The following is a 15,105-nucleotide window of genomic DNA, read 5'->3' as shown; positions in this document are numbered from 1 at the left end:
CTTGAGGCATTTCAGAAACAGTGGGAGAAAGAGGGAACTGTTTTAAAAAAAGCATTGCTGATATCTCAGCATCTAGAGGACAGGTGCTATTCTCCAGAGCCAAACAGGACACACAGAGCTTCACTTCTCAAGGCAACTCATTGGTTACAAGGAAGAAGGCCAAAGACACAGACAGCAGAGTAGGCTTGATTATAAATGATGATGCATTTAATACCATATGCAATGGGGTTAGCAAGGTAAATCCTGGATGAAGGCTTTGTCCCTTCTGAAATCTACCTTGCTAACACCTACTGCTGACATTGAGAATGCCCAACCCCCCCCAACTTTTCATCCCTCCTTTCCTCATCCCTCCTTTCCTCATCCCTCCTCCCTGGTTTTTCTGGCAGGCAGTGCTTGGGGGCAGCAGAGAGAAGAGATCCCTCTGCTTGTGCCAATCTCTGCCCAAGGAGAACACCCACAACCCTAACATAGTTCTGCTCCCAGAAAAGCCCAGCCCAGAGCACCTTTAGAGGGGGGGCCAGATGAGCTGCAGTGCTGTGCTGGGGGATGAGAGACCTGGCAGTGCTCTAAGCACACACAGCCAGGGCTGCCCAACACACCGCGCTGCCCTGATGGCCAGTGTGTTCTGCTGCAGTGTCATCCTCAGGTTAGAGGTAGAACCAGAAAATTTCACTCCCCCATTTCTCTTCTTCCTCCCTGCACAGCTCCCTTTTTAGTCTCATACTCACCTGGTCTTTCTTGTACACAGCTCACTCCCCACTAGCCCCTGCCCTCTTACACCTGGCTGGGAAGGTGTTTTCACAGCAGGCTATACCCACAGCTGCACTAAAGCGCCCTCAGTTTGCTATAACCACTGCTCAGCAACTTCTGCAGCCAAAATCAGAGCTAGGGGTGGAGAAACATCAGGGACTGTGAGAGGAAGCACACAACTCCTGCAGTGCTGTTCTCCCACACAGCTGCTCTTGGCACATGTTCAAACAAAGGGGGAAACACCTAATCTTCAGAAGCAGGTGTTTAAAGGATGTTTCCAGATGAGGAGTAAAGGAGGCATCTGTACTGACTGAAAGGAAGCACCAGTGACCTTCACCACAAGGCTCTCAGGAGAGGTTTGTCACACAGCCTCAGATCAAGAGAAAAAAATGATTACATCCATCACTGGGCAGAACTCAAGCAGCATGTCCCTCCCCTACTGGCAAAGGCCATTTACCTGCTGGTAATACTGCTGGGCTGGAGCCTGGGGTGCCTGCATCCGTCCAGCCACGGGGCCAGCTCTCCCTTTGGCCATGGGCTCTCTCTCATGGGGCGCCTTGAGGCCGTCTTGTCCTGCTGGGAGCTGCCCCTGGGCTCTGCAGAGCCTGTCCCGCAGCTGCACGATGTTGGGCTGCAAGCAGAAAAGGACAGGGAAGGGAGCTGAGGTGCACTGCCTGGCACCCAGGGCAGCACACCAGGAGGCTGAGTGGCCACTCACTGATGAGCCCCCTCTGAGCCTGCTTTATTTCACTGGAATAAGTCTTTTCTGCATGAGGCTTGAGGCCATTGGAACTGCCTTACAACTGCCTGCCTCATTCCCAAACTGTCTACAAGTATCAGCTGATGGAGGATGGGAAGTCAGAAGAGAACAACCCAATGTTTATGGCATTTCATTTGCCATGTCTGGCTTGCAGGAAGGACACCCTTTGGCAGTCACTGGCTGCAGGCACAAGGGTGTGAAACTAAGAGGGAGCAGAAGTCTGTGCAGGCCTGCCAGCTCAGCAAGGCCAGTGCAGGGTGAGGGGAACAGCCTGACTGTCACATTCCAAAGTGCACATCAAGCAGCTGAACCATGTCACTGTCATAGTTTCTGGAAAAATCCCTTGGCCAGGATTTCTCTCCTGGGAAGCTGAGAAGCCTCACAGAAAAGGAAAACAATTCTTATCTCATTTGCTTCTCCTGTGTTTTGCTGCTTTGGAATGTGGTTTGAAGATTGATTATCCAACAGATGGTTGTTTGATTGGTTTCATGTGAATTGTTTTGACTTAATGACCAATCACAGTCCAGCTGTGTCAGGACTCTGGAAGAAGTCACGAGTTTTTCATTAGTATCTTTTAGCCTTCTGGCTGTATCATTTCTCTATTCTTTAGTATAGTTTAGTATGGCATAATATTTAAAATTAAATAAAATTAAAATTAAATAAAATTAAAATAAAAAAAAAATTTAAAAATAAATAAAAAATAAAAATCAAAATAAAATTTAAAAATAAAATAAAATAAAAACATAAAATAAAATAAAAAATTAAAATAAAATATAAAAAATAAAATAAAAACATAAAATAATTTAAAAATAAAATAAAAATAAAAGAAATAAAATTTAAAAATATTTAAAAATAAAATAAATTAAATTTAAAAATAAAAAAATGAAAATAAAAATAATTAAAAATTTTGAAAATTAAAAAAAATAAAAAAGCTTAAAAAAATTTAAAAAAAACATTACAAAACCCCACAACACACACAACACCCAACACAACACACAGCACACCATAATATAATATCATAAAACAATAAATTAGCCTTCTAAGAACATGCAGTCAGATTCACTCATTCCTCCTCTGTGTGGAGAGCTGAGAAAATACCACAGAACCGCAGCACGCAGAGACCTCTGCTGAAGCACACCTGTTCACAGGCAGAGAGGGAGCAAAGAGCCCCTTACCTGGTTGGTGTTGGCAGGGAGGAAGGAGAGTGCTGCAGCCAGGCTGCCCTGAGCAGCCAGCAGGTTGGCATACTGGCTCATCTTCTCGGCCAAAAGGGCGCCCATGGCGTTCGGGTCCACGGCCTGCGTGAGCTGCACAGCTTTGCGCAGGATCACCACCTTCTCTATCAAATCCTGAAAGATCAGGAGGGGGGAAACCCACTCACAAGTGAGAACAACAAAGTGAAGCAGGGCCTGGCTTTAGTCCTTTAGTCTGTCCCTGGCAGGACCCCTCTCACCCTGTGGGGAGCCCAAGCCAAGCGCAGGTTTCCCGGCTGCACCAAAGGCACAGCTGTTCCCAGAGCATGGAACAGCAACCACCCTCCAAGCACCTCCTAACAGCAGAGCCAAAAGATTTCCCAAGAACTGCTTTTATCAAACAGGGCTCTATCAGCAATGAGCATCTCCACCAAGTGGATGCTTTCATAACATTATCTGGTGACAGCCTCAGAGCAGAGACAACATCATACCTGTCACCACTACTGCACTGCACATTCGTTTACAGGGCTTCAGTAAGTCAGTTCTTATCCATCTTCAAAGGATCTAAAAACTCCTCTGGAAGAGTTGTCCATACTTTTCTGGTTGTTACAGCAAAATTGTTTTCCTGATATTCACCAGAAATACTCTATAACCTGCCTTCCTTGCACATCCCCCAACACCAGAGCTGGTCTTGGTTGGGTTTCCTTCTAGTCTTTAATTATAGGAATATTTTCTGTTCTGTTTTCTTATGTTTTTCTTACTGTATTTGTACTAAAGGATACAACAAATATTCATTTCCCAAAATTAAAGCCCTTTTAAAAATCTTACAAGAGTGTACCACACAAAAGATTTCAACCATACATTAATAATAAAAATTGTTTTCTAACCATTTGTTTTCCCCTACAAATCAGTACTTGAAAAAAGGCAAGTGAAAAAAACCCCAAAACAACAGCTTCTATTGCCACTATCATAGTAAACAAGTCACCTAATTAGGACTTCAACAACATTTTCCAATTTTACAGCCTGAGAGACGAAATGCCATGCAATCAAAATGCAAATTCAAACTGAAGGTAACTCTGTAAATAAAGCCCTCAAAATCAAATTATTTTGATAATTCAGAGAGTTAATGACATGAAGCAAAACTCAGATACACATCAGTTCCTTCAATTAACTAAAGAGTCTCACAGTATAATCAAGTAAATACTTTCTAAAACTGGTTCTTCAAAGGCCTTAAACAGATGGAAGAAACTAGCATTGTATTATAAAATAAATTATTCCATTACTGCTTCATTCCACCCATCAACCCTATTCCCTCAAGATATCTGCTATAAGCAATCTATTTCACTGCTGGAAACCAAACTTTGTATGTGCAAACCCCCAGGGAAAACTCTCATGAGAACCTTCCTACAACTGCCTCTCCAGATTTAAATCTAATTCTATTGATTTCTTCTCCTGAACTTCCAAAAGTACAAATATTTCCTAACCACAAAAGATGCAAGCACTGGAAGGCCCTTCTTTACCAAAACACTAAGTACTAGTATTATTTTACACAAGAAATGTATTAGTACCACTGCCCAAAGAACAAGGCAAGTGCAAGGGCCACTGTACTTCCCAGCATTTTCCAGTATCCTATCTGTGTGTTATTTTTCCAGAAAGGAAAGGCTTGCATCCTGATGTACATCAGACAGCAAAGCTCTACACTAGATAATTTGATTTAAGAGCCAAATGATTGCAGTCTGTTATTTCCAACACCTTTCTTAAACGAATTACCAACCTGAAGGGACAAGGGGCTGTTTCCATCCTGAACTTTGGTCCAACAAGCGACAAGTTTATCCACATTGCCAGCACAAATATAACAGAGGCAAGCTTGCGTCTGCAGAACGCTGTCCCCCTCATTCTCCAGCCTGCTACCCAGGAGATCTAGATAAAATAAGAACAAAGATGCTGGTAAATCACTCTGGGTTATCCCTCCCCACCACTGCTAAGCTGGGGAAGCAACCTGCCAAGGAGCTGTGAGCAAAGCCACGATACTGCTCTGGAATTATCCAGTCTAAGAAGAGTCCTTACCACAGAGGGCTGTAAACTCATCTGGCCTGGCATAAGTGAGCACAGCAGCCAAGGCCTCTCTCCAATTCTGCAGGTCACAAGACTGCACAATCTCTTTCCAGTTCTTTGTTACAACTGCAGTGATGAGCTAGAGCAGGAGAGAGACCACAGTTAGGATCTTGTTAGGACTTCCTCTGTTTAATACACAGGATAATTTGGATCTGCTCCAGTGTACTCATCCCCACTATATCCAGGGTCATGACAGGTACTGCATTGTAGTTCGACAGCTGCACAAGAGCACATCTTACTTAAAAAGGAAAAAAATCACAAAACAAGCTCAGAGAACATGCAGAGGCTGATTTTTCTTGCTACAAAATGAACAAGAAAAGAATACACAAATCTCCACAAGCTGTTGCAAATGGTTTTCAGCACTATTTTTGCAGACAAAGATAGCCTACCAAGTATTTAGCTATAAAGTCTTCTACACAATGCCCAGGGAGATGTATGACTTTTGTTTTTTAAACTGTTTCATTCAGCTTTAAGCTCTTGGTCTCAAGCTGACCAGTGAGGAGCAGTTGAAAAGGCTGCATAAAGAGCTGGCAGCAATATAAACCTGAGCTGGCTGTAGTAACCCTACACAGGCCACCTCTGCACAGCCCTCAGAATGGAATTCCAGTTTCATCCTTCTAAAACTCTGCCTCCAGTTATTTTGCTTTGGACAAAAGACAGACTTGGCAGCTGTGCTGCTCTAGAGTGAACAAAGTGCCTTCTCATGCCAAGACTTCAAGCTCAGAAACAGCTGAACAAGCAGTATGTGTGCAGTTTGGGACCAGAAGAGAAAAAACACACCTGAACAACAAATACAACATCCTAACTACAAGGTCAATGTTTGCCTGTCAGCATAGGCACAGATAACTGGTCAGCTCTTCATAAAAACCTTTTCCTAAAGGATGAACTACAGTGAAGAAATTCCTCTAAAAGCTGCCACCCTTGCTAAACCAACTGTTCTTTTAAAGGCAATTCTCCAGTTTCAACCTCTTGTCACTTCTTTCTCCTATTGGTAGTAAAAAAGAAAAGATTTGCACAGGCAGCATCAGCAACCCCAGCACTGCAAAAAGCTGAAAATAACAATAACCAGCTGGCCATAACACCCTGTCTCCTAGACAAAGGGTGATTAATCTACCCTGGGCATACTTTGCTCTCTCTTCTGTGCATGCAGTAAAACAAAGCATCAGCAAAATCTGTGAAGGCTGATCATGGGCAGAAATCAACATAATGCTGCTGGCCCTGAGCATGGGTCACATGTGAAAAAGTGACAGAACAGCAGACTGAAAATGTGCCCTTCTTAAAGCATTTGGCTTTATTGTTGACAATCTATTGGTGTATATGCAACTCAGAGACACTGGAGATGGGACAAAGAATACTCTTGTGTACTGTTGTCCCGTTATGAATTAAAAGAGTAACAAAAATCCTTCTGCTCTGAGATCTTACCGACTTGAACACTTACTAACATCTGACAGAAATAAATCTATAAAATGGCAAGAAAGCGTTTTAAGGTGAAAAAGGGAGTTGCCAAAGGCATATGAGCATGTTACTTCTGACCTGAAACACATACCCTGGTAATTTTGCTGCGCATCTTGGCAAAGTACTTCTCCTGAGTCCGGGAGAGCAGCTCCTGCCCGCCGGCGATGGCCAGGATGATGGCGTCGGCCATGCGGTTGTCGTGCAGGCACAGATCCACTGCACTTTCAAAGTTCCCTGTCAGCAGAGCCTGTGTGATCAGTCCATCCACATCTGCAACGACACAGGGGGGCACTTCCAAATGCTGCCACAAAAGCCACAGAGGGATGGATGCAGCAGCAGGTGACGCTGTCCAACTGTACAATGCTGGCACGGCCCACTCCCAGCCAGGTACTCACAGGGGCACAGCCATGCCACAGGGGCATTGTCAAACATTACTTACCTCGTGACAGAGCAAGTTCCTAGAGGTCTAAATGGCCCCTAAAACAACTACCTGAACAGTGCCATAAAAAGCCAAACATAGACAGGGGTCAGTGGTTTCTGTGTTACTCAAGATGCCCTGGGAGGTTCTGTAGAAACAGCACTTCATGCCTGACCAAGCGTATCTTCTTTTATCACTCAGAGCAGCTGCATGTCAGCAAGGGGGTACACAAGTGCTCTACAACTTCCTTCCTTCCTTAAAAAAGCTGTATTTTCAAGTGCCTTGAGACTGCATGTCTCAAGTTAGTTAGAGGCAAGTAATCACAATCCTTCACTATCTGTGCAGCATCTGCCTTCTCACTAGAACACCAGTATCAACAGCAGTACTTACAAATAACAGTACATACAATAAAATCAATATCAAGGTTTTTTTATACCTCCACTAACAGAAATGTTAAATGTTGTCTTTGCAGGTCCCAAATCTTCAGTTTCTTTTTTATGGTCCTTCAGCGTCTAAAAGAAAGGAAAAGAATAATTTCTGAGATTATGTAAACACTTAGAAAATTCAAACATTTTAAAACCACATGGCTCTTGCACTGCAAGTTAAGTTTTCAGACTACCAGTCTGAATTTCAGACTACCAGTCAACTCAGAGACCATTAACTTAAAAGGGAAGGTTATCCCTGTGTGCCAGCTTGGGCAGAGGTAAAGTTACTTTTCTTCAGAGTAGCCAGGATGGGGCTGTGTGTTTTGTCCTGGAAGCAGTGTTGATAATACAGAGATGTTGTTGCTTTTGCTGAGCAGCACTTGCACAGCACCAAGGCCTCTTCTACTTCTCCTACTGCACCTCTGGTGAGAAGGTGCAGAGTGCATGGGAAGTTGGGATGAGACACAACCAGACAGGTGACCCCAAACTGACCCAAGGGATATTCCAGGCCATTTAACATCATGCTCAGCACAATATAAAGCTGGAGGAAGAAGAAAGAGGGGGATGTTTGCAGGGATGGCATTTCTCTTCCCAAGTCACTGTTACATGTGATGAAGCTCAGCTTTCTTAGGGATGAAAACCTGCCTGCTCATGGGAAGCAGTTAATTAATTCCTTGTTTTTCTTTGCTTTACCAATTAAAGTTCCTTTATCTCACAAGTACCAGCAGCCAGACACCTGGATCCTGGGCACCAACTTCCATCTGTAGCCATATACACACAGCCCCCTCCAAGCAAAGCTACAGCTACAATGAGAAACTCAGAATCCTTTTCTTTCCTTCTCTTTCAGCCTTAACCCTTACCAAGAACAGTCTACCATTAATGCTACCTAGGTTCCACCCTACTCCACTTTGAATTTCAGCTCATCCATGAAAGCCTCTGCACCAGACACACACCCCGGTTTAATTAAGCAAATTACACATGAACACAAGCTTAATTTTCAACACAGAAGTCCAGTGTAGCACTCAGGACAGGAATGTTCAGTAGACAGAGACTGCTTTTTCTATAAAACTCCCCCAGAATTAAGGCAGAGACCACTTTGTGTGAGTACCTGGATTTTGGGATTTCAAACATTTCAATAATAAAAAATAGCACCAAAAGAGAAGTCTCTCTTCACCATCCACTTTCACAGCACAGGCTAAGCAGAGTGCAGAACCTGGCCCACAAACCACCTCCACTGTCACAAGCCATTGCTCCAGTACACTAAGGGAGCTCAGGAACACCCTGCTTGTTCAGCTAAACTGAAGGACAGAGTAGACCAAAGACATTCATTTGGAGGGGGAAGCAAGTCTGAAACAAGCTTTATGTTTGGCTTATGAAAAAGACACAGCATCTGGAAAATGATTTTGTTGTCAGATAACACTGGATGTGTGTTTGGTATTGGTTGAGAGCACGTTGTGACTACCACAGGAATAATGTGCCCATCCAGTTACTTTATGTATGTGACAGCATGCCCTGATGCATCACCAGTGGCTTCAGGCCAGGCTCACAAATATTTAGGTAGACTAAGGTCATGTGTGGCTGTGAATTCTCTCCTAGAAGAGACATTTGTAATGAGATATCCAATATCTTCATGACTGCATACAGCAAACCCCTTACACTGTCAGAAACACACATCTGTCACTACAGAGCCTACAGAACTAACAAGCAATCAAGCACCTAACCCAAGGAAAGCATCCTGATTTTGATGTCTTTAACAGGCTGTTTGTTATGTCTGCACCAGCCCAACAGGCATGACCCTTGAACCACTGTCCCCATCTCCACAGAGAGCTGCAGACAGGCACCAAGCACAGGAAGCACAGCTACCAGCCCAAATTCTAACCCAAAAGGGGGACTGAGGGAATGGGGAAGAATGAAGTTGGCCTGTTCACACTATTTTCAGTGCTAGTGACACCTCACAAGGCAGAGGCTCAGTCCTTAGTGCTAATTAGAGACCTATTCTCATATGTAAAACACAGGGTTGAAAACAATCCTATCCAAACAGTGTGTAGGATCCCAAATGCTGACATGGTTGAGCACAAACTCAGTGCTCCTAGCTGAACATAAACTAGGCTTCAGTAAACCTAGCTGAACATACTGCCTGAAGCAGATGAAACAGAATCCCAGCAAGAGTCCAGTTTTACCATTATAAATAATTTTTGGTATTTCTGTATATCCTCAGCAGTAGGAAAAGCCAAGAAAATGAAATGCTGTTTAAAGGAACAAAGTAAATACAGGGAGGTCAGCAGGGTTAGTCTAGAGGGCAACAGATACCTCTCCCAAGAACTCCTCCTCTGTAGTCTGGCCTTCATCCCCCTCATTTGGCACAGATCCATCAGATTCTGCAGGAGCCTTCAGCAGAGAGAAGATGCCATAAACATCCACCAGCAAAACAGGCAGAAACACTTTGCATTGCAGAGTACTGTCACCCTTCCACCAGCCAAGTTAGAACCAGACTGAAAATCACAGAAATGCATTGGCAATATGTTCTTGAGCCTCACAAACAGGGTAGAGGCCCAGCTGGGTTTCCTCACTCTCTGTCATTACACAGTACCTTGTGCTGTTCTCACCTCAGCTGCCTCAAAACATGCAAAAAAAAAAACTTTCTTCCCCATGAGGCAGCTACAGATGACTCTGAACTGTCTGTGCCACAAAAGCACTGCAGAGTCCTGCTGTAGACTCAGGCCACTGCAATTACAGTGTGGGCAGTGCCTGAACTGTAGTTACCACTCTTGCAGGAAAAGTTACAGGACCACACACTCAGTCCTGCTTTCTTTAAAGCCTGATGAAGGTGCTGCTCTTGCTATCAGGTGCCAGTGAAACCCATATTAAAACCTGTGACTGAGAGCCCTTCACTGGAAAAGGAGGGGAACATCTGAATGGAAAAGAAGTGGTTGGTTTTTTAAAATAACACCTTCATCCTACTGAATGTAGGAACTTGCCACATGCTAGATTATTTGTGACTTACTTTGGAACAGCTATCAAGTGGAAAGAAAAATGATTATTACTTTACAAATTATTATGGCATTATAAAAGTAACCACAGAGTTATATACATGTGTTTGCTTACCTCTCCCAAGGCACCATCTGCAAGACCTTCTTTATTCAGAGCAGATGTGATCTAGAAAATGATTTAAGTAAGTACCCTTTTAAAGAGGCACCAAATTCTCAGATTGCAAAACTGGCACATGTAGCTACTATATTGCCTGCACAACAGTGAACATGAAATTAAACACTTTAACATAAAACTAAAGCCATTTCCTCTTCCAGCCTGGAGATGGATTTACTGCTAAGATACCTGCACCCCAAGCTCTGATGGAAACAACAGCTGCCATACACCTTTAAACCTTTAATAGTCAGCTCAAGGGCCTCAAACCTCACTAGAGAGCTGCTGGAAACTACAGGAATAAAATCAGTATCAGAACATGACGGACAAAATCCTCTGTCTGCTCTGGTGAGGGAAAATAAAGCAGTGACAATCCTTGTGGAACAGAGAGCCTGTCAGGAAGCTGTGGGTTCCTGACATCAGGCATTTGGCTGTGGACTAGGATTTTCCAAGGTAAAAAAAGAGTTAAAATGCCCAGCTTCTACTGCTTTGCAAAGCAAACCATAACTCCAGATTCAATTAGGGCTCTCAAAACCAACAATTTCATGTATAGAGTTTCTATATTATTTCAGCATCAGGGAGCCTGGGTTTCACATTGCTCCTAAAATTATCTACTATTTTTTGTATTGTAGGCTTTATTTTACCCTTGTGGGTGTACCCTGGTTTGTGTAGAGAGCTGAGCTCAAATTGCTGGAGACAGTTTTCTCTTTCTTTTTTAATCACTAGTTTACAATAAAAATGAAAAATCCAGGACTTGGCTTCCATGAGAATCACAGGTTTTAAGAATATAACCCACCCTTCCCACGTTCTTCACAGCTTATTACAAGAAGCTGAAATCTGTGATCTCTGTTTTTACTTTCCTAATGGTACCAATAATAGGAAAACCAAGTTGTGATCTAGTGAGCTTTCCATCTGGGTATCACAAAGTTTCAGATGAGCTGTATTATGCTGCTTCTTCACACTAAAAAAACATGGAGTCAACTTCTGCGTGGAATGTTTTCAGAAAACAGCTACATAAAACCAGGACTTTGTAGCTCCTTCAATCTGTTCCCCTAAATACTGAAATAATGAGATAGGCCCAGCATTCCAAGCTACCCAGTTCAGCTGGGCCCATTCTCCCAGCTTCTCCTATGCACAGGGCATATAAACCCAAAGCAAAAGCAAGCAGTGGGCTTTAATCTCATGAGGCCACTCTGCAGAACCACTACTGAATTTCAACTGGATTTTCTAATTGAGATCTGCTTTTCAAAAACAGGATTACCCTTGCTGTGCTTGCCTTTGGACAAATATTTAGAAGCTGAGGACAAACTTAACAAAACCATTATTTTTTTCCCACAATCATATTAATTTTGCCCTAAAAGGCATTTAATTTGTGAGCACAATACACTTTAATGGAGCCAATCTTTGAAAATAAAACATTAGTTTCATATAATGAAAATGAGTCAAATGTTAAAATCCACTGAAACAGAGCTGAAGAAATACTAGATAGTTCCTGGGTAGACAACTGAAAACAACAGAGCCAGAAGGCACAGCAGGTAACTCCCTGTAACACTGAGTAAAAATCTTCCAGCTGGGAAGAAAGGTCTATAATGATGTGCAAATTGCTTCCTGGTAATCCAAACTTTGCTTTTCCAAATGTAACCACGTTTGACCTTTGGGCTTGTTTTTTCTCTTTTTCTTTCAAAAATGAAGGATGTCTCCCAGAAACAAAAAAAGACTATCCCAGATTTTCCTAGTTAATGAAAACTGCTTACATGTTCTTCAACCAGAAAGCCTAAAAGCAGATGCCATTCCACCATGCTCAAGTAGAAGGGTGTCACATAGCAAAGTTACATGAATAGCCTGAATCAATAAATATCAAAGCCTCTTGATGAGTGAGAATTTCACTCATCAACAATGGACAGCCAGATGCAGACACACCTCTGAAGTGTGTTGCCTGCTCTGGCATTTCCACTGAACATCCATATTGCAAGAAGACACAACTAATGAGAAAACCCAACAGAGCAAAGTGTTTTCTGTAAGAATTCTGAATTTAAACTCTGAAATTCAAAAGTTATTTATCTCACATATTTACCTTCTTCTTCAGATCATCCTTCCTGTATCCTAAGAGCTCAAGGTATCTAACACGTGAATCCTCTTCGAAGTTCACCTTTAAAAAGTTAAAAACTATATTGCAATTCACAATTTTTCATTTTCTCCCTCGCTGGCACAAATGACCCAGGGAGATTTAGTGACTGAGTAGACCAAATGTAATAAAGAGAAATGCAAAAACCTTCAGTGACTTGGGCACCTGAGCAGGTGGGCAAGGCTTCCATCTGGTTATTGCAGGTGAACCATGTGTTTATCTGCTTCACTTGGAAACCTCTACATGCTTAGAGTGAGCAGTGAAAGCCCATCTAAAGCTATCCCACAGCTTTAATCCTTCTCACCAGCTCCCTGTACAAGTATTAGCTGATGGGGAATATCCAAAACCATGGGATATAACCTCACCCACACCTTTGCTTTGCCATGAGTCCCCACAAACCCCCCTGGTCCTGAGGACCCTCCCTCCTCTGGTGGGTCTCCTGCAGTGCCAGGGCTCATGGGAATTATTCCCACAGCCTGCAGCTTTTGGTTCCCAGCACCTCTTCAGCTCAATGTGCAGAAGGAACCACCTCCTGGCTGTCCCACTCCCTGGGGAGCTGCTGCAGGGCTGCCAGCCTGTTACCTTCAAGAAGGCCCACACGTTCCTCTCAAAGTCAGCCAGGGCCATGTCCATTTTCTTCTGGCAGTAGCTGACAAAGCCCTGGGACTGCACAGCCTCCTGCAGCTGGTTTGAGCGGGCCAGGAACTCCTTCTCTGTGACAACCTGGCTCACGTAGACGTGGGGATGCTGCTGCTGCTGCTGCTCCATGCCCGGCTGCTGAGGAGGCTTGGAATTCTCAAAGGTCACCAGCTTGCCTCCAAACTGGAATTGAAGCACACATACAGCATGTGAAAATACAAGTACACAGCAGGGGAGCATGTATCAAAATGTATTTTATATAACATATATATGATTATTGTCCGTTAACTGAACACTCCTGACATCTGCTCATTTATTTGTTTTCCCCCATCCCATACCTCTATGTCTGTAAGGAGCTTGTTGGATAAGTAGGTTCACATAGATAAGATTTATAAGCACAGACATTCCTGTGCCTGTTTTTTTCTCAGACAAAAGACAGATCAGAAACTGAGAGCTGGAGCTGTGGGTCTGTGCAGTACCCAGCAACAGTGGAGTATCTAATGATATTGCAATGCAGTTGCCAAAGAAACCTTTACTTAACATTATTAAGTAAATGCTCGAGCATGATGTCTGCCCTGCTCTTGCCAGGCTGTTTAGCAGTTGAAACTCTACCGAGAGATAGGCAATAAGTTGTGACAACATTTGAAGAGGTAAAATTAACACAGGAAAATATTTAGGAGGGGCTTTTGATATTATTTCATTCTATAGCTCTAAGTTAATTTACACAGGCAAATCCAGTAAAACCTGCATTAGAAGAAAGCAAAAGCCTAGCCAGGGAAAAGACTGACACCTGGCTCCTAGGAAACCAGGACAAATAAGGGAATAAACATCATAAAATGACACATCAGTCAGTGGCTAGGCAACATCACTTCTTTTTGACAGGAGAAAATTGCATTTAATTTGCACATCAGATCATGAATAAACAGATATATGATGTTGAAAATTGTGTAGTATTGCAGCAGAGAAATTGAATTCAAATGGACAGGCTAAAATCCCCAGAAGTTCCCAAATGGTTTAGAAAAGAAGCCAAAAGTGGAGCCAAGGAGCAAAAAAGCTAAGCTTGCCATCTCCTCAGCTGGCTCCTCTGCAAATGAACCAGCCATGGAGGAACCTACCCTTGTGCTGCTACAGCAACTCCTGTTACCTTGATCAAAGCTAACCTGAGTGTTCTCCACCATACTGACTTAGATGAGAGCAGTTTGAAACTATGAAGTCTCAGATACTTGCCCAGTTTGGTCTCATCCCCCCCAGTGTATATTTATTTACCCTAAAACAAGCAGTGCACAGAAACAAAAGCAAAGCCCTAATGCCAAGATACAAACAAATGTCTCTCAGACACTTTTCTTATCCCAAGCATTTTGGTCAGGCTTTTGCTGTTGCCAGTGCCCTGTCTGGAAGGCACCCTGAGCATCTCTCATTATGATAACAAAGAGGAAGATCTCCCAGGGTGGAGCAACCCACTGAACTCCCCCCCTTTAAGGGTTTTAGCAGGTGGCAGCACTATCTCCCTACCTGCCAAGCCAGCCCTGCCCATCCCTGTCTCTTACAGTATTCATTGGCAGGGAGGAATGATGAGGAGGACTCCACCGATATCAGAAGGATATTATCAGAAGTATCAGATAATTAACTACTTTATTATACTGTATTATTTTATACTGTATTACACTACATCTAAACTGAATCTGCCAAGCACTCAACTGCACAGCATCTCGTGACTGTCAGCCAACAGTCCCAACACACGCGCTTGGTCCTGACAGGCCAAGGAAACAAAACACCATCACCCTGGGTAAACATCTCCATATTGCATTCTACTTTGGCACAACACAGGAGCAGCAAATGAGATAAGAATTGTTTTGATCATTCTTTTCTCTGCTTCTCTCAGGTTCAGAGAATGTGAATCCCACAGTCCTTACCGAGAAGGATGCTCCCATGGGTCGCCGGATCCACTTGGGTGGTTTCTTCAGAGGCATCACCACACTCTGTGGGGCAGTCTGCTGGGGGAGCTGCAGGGGAGGCAGGGGCTGGCCTGTGCCAAAGGGATCGAGGTTCCCAAAAGACGAGGAGAGCTTTGATAACACAAGGGG

General features: G+C 43.4%; 1 protein-coding gene across 3 annotated transcripts in view; it reads right to left on the bottom strand.

Moving 5' to 3' along the window:
* SEC31A (SEC31 homolog A, COPII coat complex component) overlaps window positions 1-15,105 on the bottom strand; it is a 40,607-nt gene that overhangs the window by 14,386 nt on the left and 11,116 nt on the right. For all 3 annotated transcript variants that reach the window (XM_036382029.2, XM_036382031.2, XM_054514595.1), the window contains exons 11-21: window positions 14,935-15,087; window positions 12,965-13,204; window positions 12,332-12,406; window positions 10,222-10,272; window positions 9,427-9,504; window positions 7,128-7,203; window positions 6,365-6,543; window positions 4,771-4,897; window positions 4,478-4,623; window positions 2,686-2,859; window positions 1,208-1,381 (exon numbers count right to left, since the gene is read on the bottom strand). In XM_036382029.2, coding sequence (XP_036237922.1) covers window positions 1,208-1,381; window positions 2,686-2,859; window positions 4,478-4,623; window positions 4,771-4,897; window positions 6,365-6,543; window positions 7,128-7,203; window positions 9,427-9,504; window positions 10,222-10,272; window positions 12,332-12,406; window positions 12,965-13,204; window positions 14,935-15,087 — 1,473 coding nt within the window. The remainder of the gene's footprint in view (window positions 1-1,207; window positions 1,382-2,685; window positions 2,860-4,477; window positions 4,624-4,770; window positions 4,898-6,364; window positions 6,544-7,127; window positions 7,204-9,426; window positions 9,505-10,221; window positions 10,273-12,331; window positions 12,407-12,964; window positions 13,205-14,934; window positions 15,088-15,105) is intronic.

Source organism: Molothrus ater, chromosome 4 (assembly GCF_012460135.2).
Source record: "Molothrus ater isolate BHLD 08-10-18 breed brown headed cowbird chromosome 4, BPBGC_Mater_1.1, whole genome shotgun sequence".
In the NCBI taxonomy this organism is placed as follows: domain Eukaryota; kingdom Metazoa; phylum Chordata; class Aves; order Passeriformes; family Icteridae; genus Molothrus; species Molothrus ater.
The sequence above is the reverse complement of the archived record's forward strand: the minus strand, read 5'-3'. Positions and strand labels throughout refer to the sequence as shown.